Genomic DNA, 14,043 nt, shown 5'->3' on the forward strand with positions numbered 1-14,043 from the left:
GTGACAGCTAAAAGACACATCCCAAGCACAAAGATCAGTATTCTCTTTGTCTTTTTTATGTTCAGGTCAGAGCTCCTTGGAGTCACCAACAAACCTGCCTTCTCTTCCTCCCGATTCTTTTGCATGGAATCTGACCTGGATAATGAAAGATTCCTTCCCTTTCCTGTCTCATCGCAGCCGATATGGTAAGTATATTTTGATAGTTATTTGTAATGTATAGTCACCATCTCATAATTAAAGAAGCTGTGAGTTGCAATTAGTGATGTATGGCTTGTCAAGAAGGTGCCCTTAGTCTTCCATTGACAGCCACCTCCATAAGACCATTGCCCTCAGGCCTGGCCTCTCCACACTGACATCCGTCTTCTGTATCCTGAAGGAAGCCAAAGGCTTTGTGGCTGCCACATCTTATCCCAGCTGCCTTTATGCGTATGTGGTATTCCTGACTGCCCCTTACCCACTATGAGATGTAATGCTTGTTTGCATTTTGACTGTGGCTTTCTAGATACATGGTTCTAATCCATGAGTGTCTCTATAGTGATCTCTTGAGAGAGGATTATTATGAGGGTCACAGGTCTTCTGGGGCCCCTCAAGTGATTCCCTGACATTTCAGTTCAGTTCAGTTCAGTCGCTCAGTCGTGTCCGACTCTTTGACACGACTGAACTGAGCTGAAATGTCAGGGAATCACTTGAGGGGCCCCAGAAGACCTGTGACCCTCAGAAGACCAGGGGCCCCTCAGGTGATTCCCTGACATTTAGGTACCTCCTTAAAAGTACCCAGACATGTTCCTAGATATTATTTCAGTTCATTTGATTCTGCAACAACTTTGGAAGTAAGGAGGCCAGGTCCCATTTCATTTTTACAGATGCAGAAACTGAGCATAACAAGATCATACAAAGTGGATTTTCTAACTACAGAAGCAGAATTCTTCCCTTCACTTTTTCTCCTAGGGAGCTACCTACTCACACTGTTAGGCTGAGGCCAGAATTACATGGTGTAGCATTCCTCATCCTCTGTCCTTATCCTGATAGTTCACAGAAGCTGGGCCTCTGCAGAGGAAAGGGAAGGTTTGGAGGAGAACTAATGTATTTCTACTTGAACATTTTTTTCTTCTCTTGAACTCCTCTAGGGTGAACCCTGTGAGGGCAGGCACAAAGCTCTGTTTGCTTCTCACTTTAACCTATCACAAAGAAGAAACTCATAGAGGCTTGTCCATGATAAATGAATGCAGAGGCCTTCTGGGATGGAATTCACTCATCAGGCCGATTCAATTAAATATTTATGAACCTAGTACAACTCTGAGTTCTAGATTCCCTTCTGGGCATATTTGCCTATTCTTGCCACTCGGTTTCTGCCCCTGGGCTTGAGCTTTTTAAAGTGCACCTAACAGAGATCTTCCATGTGCTTCCCATTTGTAAAGCAGTAAGTCTGGGTTCAGATTAACTGTAACTTTCAATTCAAACTTAAAAAATAAATGCATCAAAACCCCGAGGGCAGTTTAGAATGGTACTCTTCTAGGATGTTTCCTGCTACTCCTAAGCCACCCCTGGTAGGAGGGGAAGGTCATTAGTTTTCCAGACATTCCAGATAAAAATTACTTCTTGATTTTACTTAGGCCAGACACTGAGTGTCATCTTAGGATAAGAAAAGGTGTTAATAAATAATTGAAATCTGGTCCTTTGTACTGTTATTGCTTTGTAAACCCAGATTTGTGATAGAAGTAGTCTTTGGATAATGTTTTTGTATTTGCTCTCAAAGTCACTCAGTATTTCCACAACTTTTATAAAATGTAATGTCCAAAAAAGTCAGGTCTGCCTCTTGCATGACACAGAGAGCATTGCATTTATTCTCTCTGAAATATCCAAAAAGAGATTTCAGGTTAAAAGAAGAAAACCACTGGAGCTTATTTAAACTGCTAGCGCTCCACTGTTTGACTCTAATATACCTACTTCCTCTTCCTGGGCCTCCCCTTTCTCGTATATAGAATGAGGGTGAGGTGGCATGCTCCAGGGGGGAAAGGAACAGATAAGGGTGATTCCCAAGATTCCTTTCAGATGTTCCTTGTAGCCTGGAATCCTCAGGATTTCCCTTCTTGGCAGAGGAGAGAACCAGAACCATCGGTCGGACGTTGCCCAAATGCTCAATGAGGCACCAAAGTCAGCTCCCTCATTGCTATTGATTCACAGGGTGAGAAGAGATGATTCTTGGTTGGTGGCTCCTTGATTGAGTGCAGTGGTAATTTCTGAGCCTTTTCATCTTCTTCCTGTATTTAATTCAGCTGAGACCATAGGACTTAGCTGTCTCCACCACCATCTGTGTGAGCCTGGTCCTGTGCCACATGTTAGAGGTGATACAAAAACAAACATGAGCGAGACTTACTCTTCCTCTTTGAGTTCACTGGCCAGAGAAACAGTTCTGTAGGCAGTTCAACCCATTGCACAAAGAGCACCTCTGGGGCACGGAGGTTGAAAACTAGTCCCGAGACACACAGCAGAGAAAACCGAAGGCTGAGACTCCTGTCGCCTTAAGGATGTTTGCGGGGCTCAGCCTGTGTCTATGAACCAAAGGGGCCAGCAGGCTCACTGGTTATAAATTCACAACTTTCAACTGCTGTGAAAGACATTTTAAGAAATGTTAACAACTTCATTAATTTTAAGACCTCAAACTTGGGCAGAGAGATTTGACTGGAAAATTGCTGCCTGAAGGGATAGTTCTTCAGACAGTAAGAAGTAACTAAGACTCAGCAAGTCAGTGTGGGCCCTGAGTGATGGCGCTTGGTGCTGGCTGGCTGTCCTCACCTGCATTCTGGGGTGAAGGGGGGAGGGAACGGCTGGCGGGGAGGTCGGAGGGGGCGGCAGGGGTAGGCTTCAGCAGCACAACCACAGGTATCATGACAGACAGTGGCGGCCAGCCCTCTCAGGCAAGCTGTCCAGGACTGAATTGAGTATGGCTTTCTTCTCCACTGGTGTTTTATGAGAAGAGACGAGGTGGATAGAGGCTAATAAGATTTACTCACCCCAGCCTGTAATTATCTGCTTGAGGAAAAAGTTTGACCTACCTTTTTGAAGTCTCCCCATATTTCTTCTAATTTACGTTGGGGCCTTTTATGTTGTGTAAAATATATTCTTTTCAATGGCATTTGGTATCAGATTCCAGCTCTTTCTCATCTTGTCCTGAATGATGGGAGCCTGCTAATTTCATCATCAACAAACAGAGCTGCACATTCTTCCCTCAAGGCTTTGAAGAAGTGGGGGGGAGGGGTGTATAAAGAAACAATTTTTTTTTTTTTTTTCCTTTTTATCATCCAGCTCTGATGCCTTAGGACTTATTTATAGGCTTGGTTAAAGGACTGGGCTCCAGCTCCCTACCCAGATAAAAATCTGTTTCATTTGGAAGCTCCAGGTAATAAGAGATTACAGGGGTTTGATCACCTTGAATTCTAGAACCACAAAAGCAGATAATATTCCCCCCCAGCTTTAACTCATGTTTGCCATTCTGGGTTTAGGAAGAATCAGATCATGTTTTAAAGCAAAGTAACCAAAGTTTCTGCCCAAATGAGGATGAGAAAAAGAATTTTCATTTATTGGGAAAAGAAGCTTGATACTTCGCCAAACTTTTCCACAGCCCCCTTTCTCACTTAAGTGTGTTAAAAAATTGTGGTGGGTGAAAATTATTTTATATCCCACTTTGTAGAAATGTAAACTGAGGGCTCAAGATATTTATCAACCATGTTACCAAGTTACTGAGCTGGTGAGCATTAGAAAAGACTGAAGTCAGATTTTCTGACTGCAAGTTGGGTGCTCGTTCTACCACATCAAAAAGTTAATTCAAAGGTAAAGTCCCCATTCTATAGAAAGGGCTCTCATTTCCTGGACAGCCTGACCAATCAGTTGGGACTGAATGACCAATCTGATATCCAAGATCTGGGCAGCTGTAGGACCAAGACTTGATATCCCCAAATTGAGACTATTCCAAGGAAGCTAGGGTAATTCACCTCTTCCTAGATGTGAATGTGACTGCCCCCAACCCAGGAGCATGGGCAGTCCTGCCTCCCCTACTATCGACTCTGGTTCAGTATACCAACAAGGTGTACTGAAGTCTTTACCCCCACTGTCTGTGAGTATGACCTTAGTTTAAGATAGGGTCTTCGTAGATGCAGTTGAGTCCACACTGGATTAGAGTGGGTCCTCATCCAATATAACTGATGTCCTTGTAAGAAGAGAAAGCAAAGATACAGACACAGACACACAGGCTGAACATCATGTAATAATGGAGGCAGAGATTAGAATGATGCATTTGCAAGCCGAGGAATGCCAAGGATTGCCAGCAACTGCCAGGACTAGGAGAAGTCATTGGACAGATTCTCTCCTAGAGCCTTCAGAGCATGGCCCTGTTGATGCCTTGATTTCAGACTTCTGGCCTCCAAAACTGTGAGAGAATAATTCTCTACTATTTGAAACCAGCCATTTTGTAGTATTTTGTTATAACCGTCCTGGTAAAATAATGTAGTGCTTCATCCCTCCAGTCCTCCAATGTCCAGAACACTGAATCCTGGAAAAGAAAGGTTCCTGCCAACATCTCAACATCAGAGCACAACAAAGTCATTGTTGGACTTTAAATAAAAGTTCTATCAAAACTTTGTCTACTTCCAAGCCCATTGGAACCCATCCAATTAGGGACTGGTGTTTTTGGAAACAAAGAAAGATTAGACTTTTTTATTACTTCCCTTGCTGCTGCTACCACCATCACCAGTCTTGTTAATGTATCAGTTTCTCTGAAAAGACTGAGTAATTTAAATCTCTCTCTCTCAAAAAAAAAAAAAAAAAAAAAAAATCAACCTACCACAGAATAAAAAATGGTAAACAAAAAGCCCTCCAGCCTGCCATGGGATACACTTCATAGCTCTGGCAGGAAGTCAATTTGATCACATTTCTGAAATTACATATGTGATGTGGCTGGCCATGATCTGACATACTGCCCTCAAGAGCCTGGTGTTTTCAGTGAAAAGCAGCTCCACAAGGGAGCCCTAGTGGACCCTTGTTACAGCTGAATGCTTTCTTACCAATTCCTCTGCCCTGATAGGCCAGGCCTTTTCCTGTTCTCTTCCCAGTCCACTGAGCCAGGAAGTCAAGTTCATTCCTTGTCCGTGTCTCTGAATTTTTCTCTATTACGTGATAAGCACAAGGCTCTGGATGTAGTCAGCAGAAAGACTGAGTCCTGTAGGGAAAAGCAGTACCAGCCATCGTACAAGACCAAGAGCAGGCAACGTTTGTCACCATGAGGACCAGTGACCTGCTGGGAACCAATGAGCTCAGTCTGTGGAAATCAAGTGGAAAGTAGTTGGCTTAGATGTTTTGAGGAGAGATTTGTGTAAAATGCTCTACTCGATCATATCCCTTGCCTTTAAAATAAAGACACAGAGATCCACTCAATAAATACCAACGAATTACCTCTATGTTAATGGCAGACTGAAACGGAAAGGAATCAAGTCAGATTAAAAGGTAATAAAAAATGATAATAAAAGAATAATTGACCAACTGAAAGGCAAATCAAAAGAGATCCATTTAAAATGAGGGTCACAGACAGAGCGGGAAAGAAATTAACAAAAGGGAAAGAGTGAGATGGGTGAGGAACACGGACAGACTGACAGATAAGCAATGTGGAGAGCATCACTCAGTGTTGTGTGGTCTCCTGGTCATGCATTCATGCTCCTGTGAACATAGTCTCAGCTCTCACGCCTGGGAAGGTGGCTCCCCAAAGCTTTCTCTGATCTTGAGCATCATCTTCCTGAGAGCTGTTTCTGCACCCCTACCTATCTGCCTGCATCATTTCCCCCTTAGTGTGTCTGTGGCACACAGAGAATGGGATACTGGATATAAACACTCTTTGAGCACTAACTGTATGCCTGGTTCTGCTCTAGGCATAGCCATGCTAAATACCAATAGCACAAGAAGTCTGAAGGATGAGGCAGACCTGCCTGCTATAAGACAGGTGCAGCAACAGAGGCATGTCCAAAGCTCCCTGGAACACAGGGAGGGAGAGCCAGTTCTATGAAGGACTTCGGAAGGTAGATGTTCAGGAGACAGGAACTGCTGAGCTGGACCCTGGGCCCTGGGTGCCACTGAGATCTCTGGGAAGGGCTTTGCAGGCAGAGGGAATGAATGTGCAGAGGGGCGATGAGAAGCAGGTCAAGCCCAGTGACTCAGGGTAAAGATGGTCTGGGAGAGAGGAGCCTGGAGAAACAGTTACTTCTCGGTATACTAAATGTTTAGATATGATCCTATGTGTGAAGCATTGGCTGAAAAAGGAAGGGCAGGAGGGGAACCTGGGAGAGATTCCAGCTGTAAGGTGAGAATGACTAGGTTGCCCTTGTAGGAGAGTCCAGCTTGGGTAATTGAGTAGATGAAGATCCCACAGTCAGAGGATGGAGGAGGAGAAATACTTGACAAGGAGAGATGGGGATTATGACATCTAGAGAGAGAGGAGACAATGGTGAGACCTGTATTGAACCAGTTACATTTGAAGTGCTTTCAGGACACCCAGGTAAAGATGGTCAGTAGAGAATTGTACATCTGTCTGGGCTTTGAGGAGACAGGTGTGATAGAGAGTGGTTAGCACAGACTGTGATGGAGGCTGTGATTCAAGAGGAGCATGACAGACAGTCAGAGGTGGAGAAACTGAAAGGATAGGAGGAGAACCAGAAGGCGGAGCAGCCACGGAAACCGAAGGGATGAGAATTTTACATGCGGGAGTCACCAGCAGCGTCAAAGCTGCCTAGAGAACAAGGACTGTCATTCCGGTAAATACGCTTTCTCTTTTACACCCCCCTCCTTCCCCCGTGTTTCCTTCTTTCTCATTCCATTTTGTCCCTGGTTAATTTGTTTTCCTTTCCTTGAACCTGTCTCCCTAGATCCTACTGCTCTAGCTTGCAAAGCCCAGCTCAGTCCCTGCTTCTACCTCAGGCCTTTTTCTGAGCACCCAGGCTACCCTGATGTCTCTTTCTCCCTGTAATTTTTTTTATGGAGAAAGTTAATGAAAACTTTTGATAATACTAGGGTTGCATCATCCCCCTCTTGAAATCTGAGAAGATTCTGACTTGTACAGGGAATGATTTTTTCCTGAGCATCCCAAATTCTCCAAAAATCCCATCACGTGATACCTGCTCCACAAAACCTGGGGCTTTCCTGATGTTTCTAATGAACCAAATTACTTTCCTAGTTTGTATTTCACCCTTTTTAATGGTCCAACTGTAAACTAGGTCACCTGTTAAAGCAGTCACAGATGGGTCTAATTTATCCAACCCAAGGTAGAGATTTAAATATCACTTTTCATCTATCTATCTATTGTACATTCATTCATACAGTCGGTGTCTACAGTTTGCCAAGCTCTTTGCTCCTGCCCCTCATAGAGATTCTAGCCTACTTTTAAAATTTATTTATTTACTTTTTAATTAATTTATTTTTAATTGAAGGATAATTGCCTTGCAATACTGTGTTGGCTCCTGCATGAATCAGTCATAGGTATACATGTGTCCCCTCACTCCTGAACCTCCCTCTCACCTCCAGCCCATACCGCCCCTCTAGGTTGTCACAGAGCACCAGGTTGAGCTCTCTGTGTCCCACAGCAAATTCCCACTGGCTATCTGCTTTACGTATGGTAATGTGTATGCTTCAGTGCTGCTCTCTCGACTGGCCCCACCCTCTCCTTCCCCACTGTGTCCACAAGCCTGTTCTCTGTGTGTGCGTCTCCACTGCTGCCCTGCAGATAGGTTCATCAGTTAGCCTAGTTCACTTTTATCATAGGTCACAGGTCTAAGGTGGTTCTGAATATCCGTCTGAATGGTGCTGCTTAAACACTTGTGGTATGATTGTTTTGTATCTGTACCCCTGGATCTGATGAACTGTCAAACCTACAGGAAGGTTTACTTGGGAAATAAGACTTTCAGCTTTAGCAAAGATACTGTCTGCCTATTAGAGTGTCTTTTTGGAAACCATGTAGTGAGCATTCACACCCCACAGCTAGTGACCAAATTAACCCCAAATTAGGACAACCTGCAAGGTTGTAGACCTCACTGTTCCCATCTTCTCAGCAAGAAAGGTTATATAATGTCTTTCTGTAGCACTTTGCACGTCTGTGTCACACTTTCTTCATATCTTAGTTATGTATGACCCTGAATCATCCTGATTCCTAAACTGGAAGCTCTTAGAGGTCAATAATCCACATCCTGTTTCCTCTGCATCCCCAGTGTTTTCTTAAACACACAATGGATGAAACCTCAGCATGTGCTGAATGGTCCAGGGGCTAGCCAGGAGTATACTCAAGTCCCTCAGTTCCCAGCCTTTTCTGCTCCTGGGGATCTCTATTTTAGTAAAAGGTATGGATGTTCCCTTAAGCCCTGTTACTCCTAATGTCGTATTAATCAGGAAAGACACGTGTGTAAGGGGAGAACAGTTCCTAGGCTGGACATATTTTCATTTAGAAAGAAAAGCTGTGACTTTAACTACTTAGGGCAGGCTTTTAAAAAAAAAATCTCAATCTAAAAAAGCACATTCAGCAGACATGAGTGAGCTGAGGAATTTTTGTTTTGACAGCTTTGGGACATCTGAGATATTGTATACAGAGCATTTCTAACCAGTCTAGAAAGACATGTGTCCAAAACATATGCAGGAAAATGACTGATCAACAGTGAGAAAAATGAGAGGAAATCCTCTTAAAGTGAAATGTTATGTGAAGAGCTACCTCAGGGGCAGAACTTCATGACAGAACAGACCTCAGATTAACAAGACTTTAACCAGCTCATTTGAATAGATGACTAGAATAATTTGGTCTGTGAGAAATTCACAGAAATGGTGAGCTTTCGGGGCCCACAGCAGTCTCATCAAATAGCCTCATCTTACAGTGGGTAAATTAGGCGCAGAGAGGTCATTGATCTGCCCAGGGCTAGTAACACAGCTGAGATTCAGACCCAGGCCACCTGCTTGGCAGACCCTACAACTGTCCCCTGCTCCTGCCCCCTGGGTGGTGGTTCATATTTTCTCAGTATTTGAGCTACAAAGCATTTCCTCACATGTTACTCCCAAATATTGCTTTACTCATATTATCACTTTAATTCTGTGGGTCTCTGTCAGCCCGGCGGTTCTTGCTGCCCTAAAGGTTACATCAGTGTAGGGTCAGTACCATCCTGATGTGGGTAAGCTCACATACAAGCTCAGTCTAGTTGCCTCACCATCACCTGGAGAGCTTCTTTTTAAAATAATTTTTAAAATATTTGTTTGATTATGTATTTGGCTGTGCCAGCTCTTAGTCGCAGCAAGTGGGATCTCCGATCTTCATTGCATCATGAAGGGTCTTTTAACTGCAGCATGCAAACTCTTAGTTGTGGCATGTGGGAACTAGTTCCCTGCCCAGGGATTGAACCCAGGCTCCCTGAATTGGGAGTGTGGAGTCTGAGCCACTGAACCACTAGGGAAGTCCCCTGGAGAGCTTAAAAACAAGATTCTGGGATGTGGGGACTGTAGGATTGGGTTTGGAAACCATAGATCTTTCATTCACCTCCTAGTTGCCTATTAAAATCTCTGTGACATGGAAGCAAGACATCTTCCAGCCTCTGTTTAAATGATGGGGAAGAAGCTCAGTTGGGATCGAGATGTGAATTTCATTCTCAGCTCTGATTCTTAAGAGTGTTATTATTTCACCGTCAGTGACAACCACTCTCTTTGATTCTCTTTGTCATCTGAAGAGTGAGAATGGTCATGATTCCTAATTGAGAGCATCACTGTCAGGATTAGCTGTGAAGACAGAGTTCCATGTGCTGGAGCATAGGTGCTTCCCTAGTGCTCTCTGAAGAGGAATGAGAGCTGCTCCAGTGAGAGGCCAATAGCCTTCATTTTGGTGGCATGATTATTTGCTAGAATATTTTTCCTTAAAACTCTTTAAGTCCCTAGTTTTGTCCTCTGGAACCTGAGAGCACTTTATCCTGAACCATGATACTCTCTGAGCTGGGATTTAATGCTGAGCAGTCCAGCTTCAAAATCCACATGACTGCATGAAAATAAGCAAACTAGTTCCTCACCCTCCCTGGAACAACCTCATTCCTTCCTCTATTCTTAACCTTCCTAGCTAAATCTTTATCATCTGTCAAAATCCTTTTACCCTTCAAACTGCAGCCCAAAAGTTGCCTCTTCCATGAGCCTGTGATCCTTTCAGGCAGGTCTCTCTTATTCTGTGTTGCCATGGCTTCCCCAGGTCTGCTTATGGTGAAAGTCAGGTGTGAGTAAGTCTCTCTCTCCTGCTGGAGAGTTTCTGAAGGTCACAGAGTCTGTGTTAGGGAAGCCTGTGTTTTGAGATTGGCACCAGGGAGGAACCTCATGTTCACCTCCAACACTCAGGAGGTCCTCACCAGCAGAGACAGATGAGTGAGTGGGGAGGGCCACCTTGTATGAGGTCAAGACTTTCCAGGACCCTCAGCCTTCTCCAGTTGTTGGGGCTGCCACACTACTCAGAGATCTCCTCCAACCATCTAGTTTCAGGAATGATCCCATTTGGGTGGACGCCATGCTGAGCAGTGTACAAAGAGCATGTTTTCACCATTCTCTCTAGATCTGGCCTCATTCCGTTAGAGATACCATGTTTTGCATAAACGCTTCCTGAAAATTGCAGGCAGAAAACTGGCCTAGACATCCAATTTGGACTTTAGTCTTAGCTTTCTGCTTCTCCAGAACCTGGGCTATGCCACTTTGGCCAAGTTATTTCACCTTCCTGAGCCTTAGTTTTCCTATCTGTAAAATGAAGAGGCTATTAACTTCAGAATTTAAATTATTTCTAATTTTCTGTTCTGGAATGAAGAGCCAAGTCCCATTTCTTCAATCTGTAATATTGTTACGGCCACAGATAAGGGAAATGAGAATTGAGCTTTCTGTGCTGATCTTCCACCCTTGTGGGCATGCATGCACACGCACACACCCTCCTCTGAGACTCTTCCGAGGCTGTGTTTATATAATTGATTGATTGAAGGAGACTTGGCCCTTTTTTGCTGCATCTTGATTATAAGTGGGCCGAGCAGATGTCTTAAATTTGGTGGTTGGTTCCCAGATACATTGTAGGGAGGATGCTGGTGGGGAGGAAGTGAATGATTTCAGGTCTGGGGTCCCTCCAGAACAGTGATGGGGGAGGGCAAGCAGGGGGTAGATCTCATAAAGAGTGTGACCAGAATGTTGACAGTAGCTGGTGGATTAATATAGAAGATGACTGGTGGGCTAAGTGCTCCTTAAGAAGAAAACCCAGAGGAGAAAGGAGAAAGGAGCCTGAGCTGGAAGTCAGGACTCTTGGGATTCTGCTGACCAGCTGGCTAGAGCCAGATTAGAAAGCTTGTTTCAGCCATGCCCAAAGGTGAAATTGGTCTTAGGATGATGGAGATGGATGAGATCTGAGGATCATTTTATTCCACTACTTCATTTTTCAGATGAGGAAACTGAGGCCTAGAGAGGTTGAGGGACTTTCTTGAAGTAATATCTCGAGCCAGGGCTTGAACCCAGCTCTTCTTACTCAGGGTCTAGCGTGACTTCACTTCCAAAGGAAAGCTTGATTCGCCTGTCAAAGTGAGGTGGAGCTTCAACAAGGTTTCACATAGTTCTGCCTTCATTGCTGATCATGTGCCCCTTTATTTCTGCTCTGTGGTGACTGAGCCTGGAGCCAACTGGAGAGCAAGAACAAGGCTTGCCATCATTTAGTAAGAATCAGACTGTGTGTGTGAGTCCCCATCCCAGGTGCTTGATGTGTGTATTACATTTAATCCTCCTCATAATTCCCTGAGGTGGCCCCTGTTTTAATCCCCACTTTAAAGTGAAAACAAAATCGAGCCACACAGAAATTAAATAATTTGCCCTGAGATAGCACAGCTAGTAAGTGACAGAGCCAAGCTTTCACCTTGAGCAGTCAGACCCCAGTTTGGAGCTTATGTCTCTGTTTACTCCCCAGACTCCCTGGTGCCCCTCTGAGGCTTTGATATTAAACAGGGCAAAAGAGGATCTTCCCACTTTACTCCCAGACTACCCTTTTCTCTTCCTTTTGTTTTCACATAGCTTCTGGCCTGTGCAGAGACTTGCTGTCCAGCAGGAGCTTCCAGCAACCACCAAAAAGCAGCTTGTTGGCAGAAGAGGACTTTTAGGATGTGAGAAGCCAGGAAGCCTTATTGGAGATTATTTTAGCCATCAAATCATTGTGAAATATTTGAAGCCTAGCTATGTACGCTTAGGCCAGCTTATTCCAGAAAAACACAGTACAGGTTTTTTAGAATTTTAAAAATTGTTTTAAGGTATCATTTTACTTGTTTGTTACTCACAGCTTTGAGCGATAATAGTAAAAGTTACCAGGTTAGGAACTGGAATTTACAACAATTCTAAACTCACCCACTGTGCATCCTTTGGCAAGCTCCTCTATGTCTCTGGATTCAGTGTCTTCTTCTAAGATGGTCCTCAGGGTCTTTCATGATCTTGAGGTCAACATTTGGAAAGTTCTGGGAAATCTCTTGAGAAAAGGAGACCCCACCTTGTGCCTCAGGATTGGTGGCAACCAAGGGAGTTCTCTTGAGCTGGATACAATTCTTAAGGCCTGACAGTATTTCAGGACTGCTGGTTCCTGGAGCTTTATCTAATGAACTGAAGTTTCAAATATGAAGCTCTATTTTATGACCTCTAAAGGTCACCTACAAGAAAATTGCCACATGTGTATGGTGCTTCATATGGTTCTTTATTGAATACACAAATCAGGCTTGTCAGGAATACATTGGCATTTGTAAGGCCACCCATGAATCATTACAGCCTTAGCTTAAATGTGCCAATAAGCCAAGCCTGAGGAGGTGAGAGCTGGTGATTCAGTAACTGATTTTCAACCTAGCTCAGGCCTGGTGCTGCCTGGAGAGGATGCCATTCGGAAAGGCCTCCACAGCCAGGAGAGATGCCCTCTACTCTGTATGTGAAGGACTCCCTGACCAGCCATATGACCCTGGGTAAATCTTCACTGGCCTGGGTCTTGGTGTTTTCACCTGTCCAATGGGAAAAACAACCTCAAATGTTGCTTCAAGTTCTAACAGCTGACTGCAAATATCACCTTAAGGCAGAAACACCAACCTTCCTGTGGTACAACAAAATACTGAGGAAATGGCCATGTGCTATTGGTTGACTGCCCCATGTAAATACTGTTTCTCGTGGTGAACAGAAAGCTGTGTCAAAAGGGCATGAGTAAATTCTGAACCAGCTAATGTGCATTAGGGAATTTCTCCATTCCAAAGACATGCATCATTCTCATTGAGTCCTCCTACCAGTCCTGGGAAGTTAGTCTTATCACTGAGATGGCTGGGACTCAGAGAGAGGGAGAGAGTGTCCCACACTGCACAGCTGACAAGTAGCAGGACTGGAGTCAAATCTCAGGACTTGTGCTCTATCCCTGAGAAACAATCCTGATGGTGTTAAGTTGCTTAATAAGACCTATGGGCAAGTATGCATAGGAAAAGACTGCAGAGCTGGGTGGGACCATAGAGACCACCATTCAGCAAATGAGAGATTTCAGGCCCCATGTCAGGCTATCAGCGTCCTGGCAGCTAAGCACTGGATCAAGAAAACTAGAGAGAGGAAAATAACCCCGAGGCAAAAATCACAATTATGTTGCCATATGTTAAACTAGTAGCAAACCTGTTAATTCTGTTTTCAGATGCAGATCCCAGGGCTGAGTATACAGTTGAATAAACTCTCTTGTGGGCCCCAGATAGCTCAAAAACCTTGCCCATCCCACTCTCAGTTCCCTTAATGGAGACCCTTAGCCTACCCAAGAAACACAAAGGATACCACAGAGGATATCAGGAAAAACAGACATGAACATGGATTCCCAGACTTTAATGCCGCTGTAGGTTTGGCTTTCTGAGTCATGCCCACTGGGAGTAAAACTTGGCTCTTGGGGATGGACACACTGACTCAGTCCTCGCCTAGGGTATCCCAGGGCTGGCTTTGTGAAGGGGGGAGCAGGACACTCTTTAAGGACAGCTCAGGTGC

General features: G+C 44.3%; 1 protein-coding gene across 1 annotated transcript in view; it reads left to right on the forward strand.

Moving 5' to 3' along the window:
- ALK (ALK receptor tyrosine kinase) overlaps positions 1-14,043 on the forward strand; it is a 746,236-nt gene that overhangs the window by 225,335 nt on the left and 506,858 nt on the right. The window contains exon 2 of the mRNA XM_055541746.1: positions 66-185. Coding sequence (XP_055397721.1) covers positions 66-185 — 120 coding nt within the window. The remainder of the gene's footprint in view (positions 1-65; positions 186-14,043) is intronic.

Source organism: Bubalus kerabau, chromosome 11, assembly GCF_029407905.1.
Source record: "Bubalus kerabau isolate K-KA32 ecotype Philippines breed swamp buffalo chromosome 11, PCC_UOA_SB_1v2, whole genome shotgun sequence".
Lineage (NCBI taxonomy): Eukaryota > Metazoa > Chordata > Mammalia > Artiodactyla > Bovidae > Bubalus > Bubalus kerabau.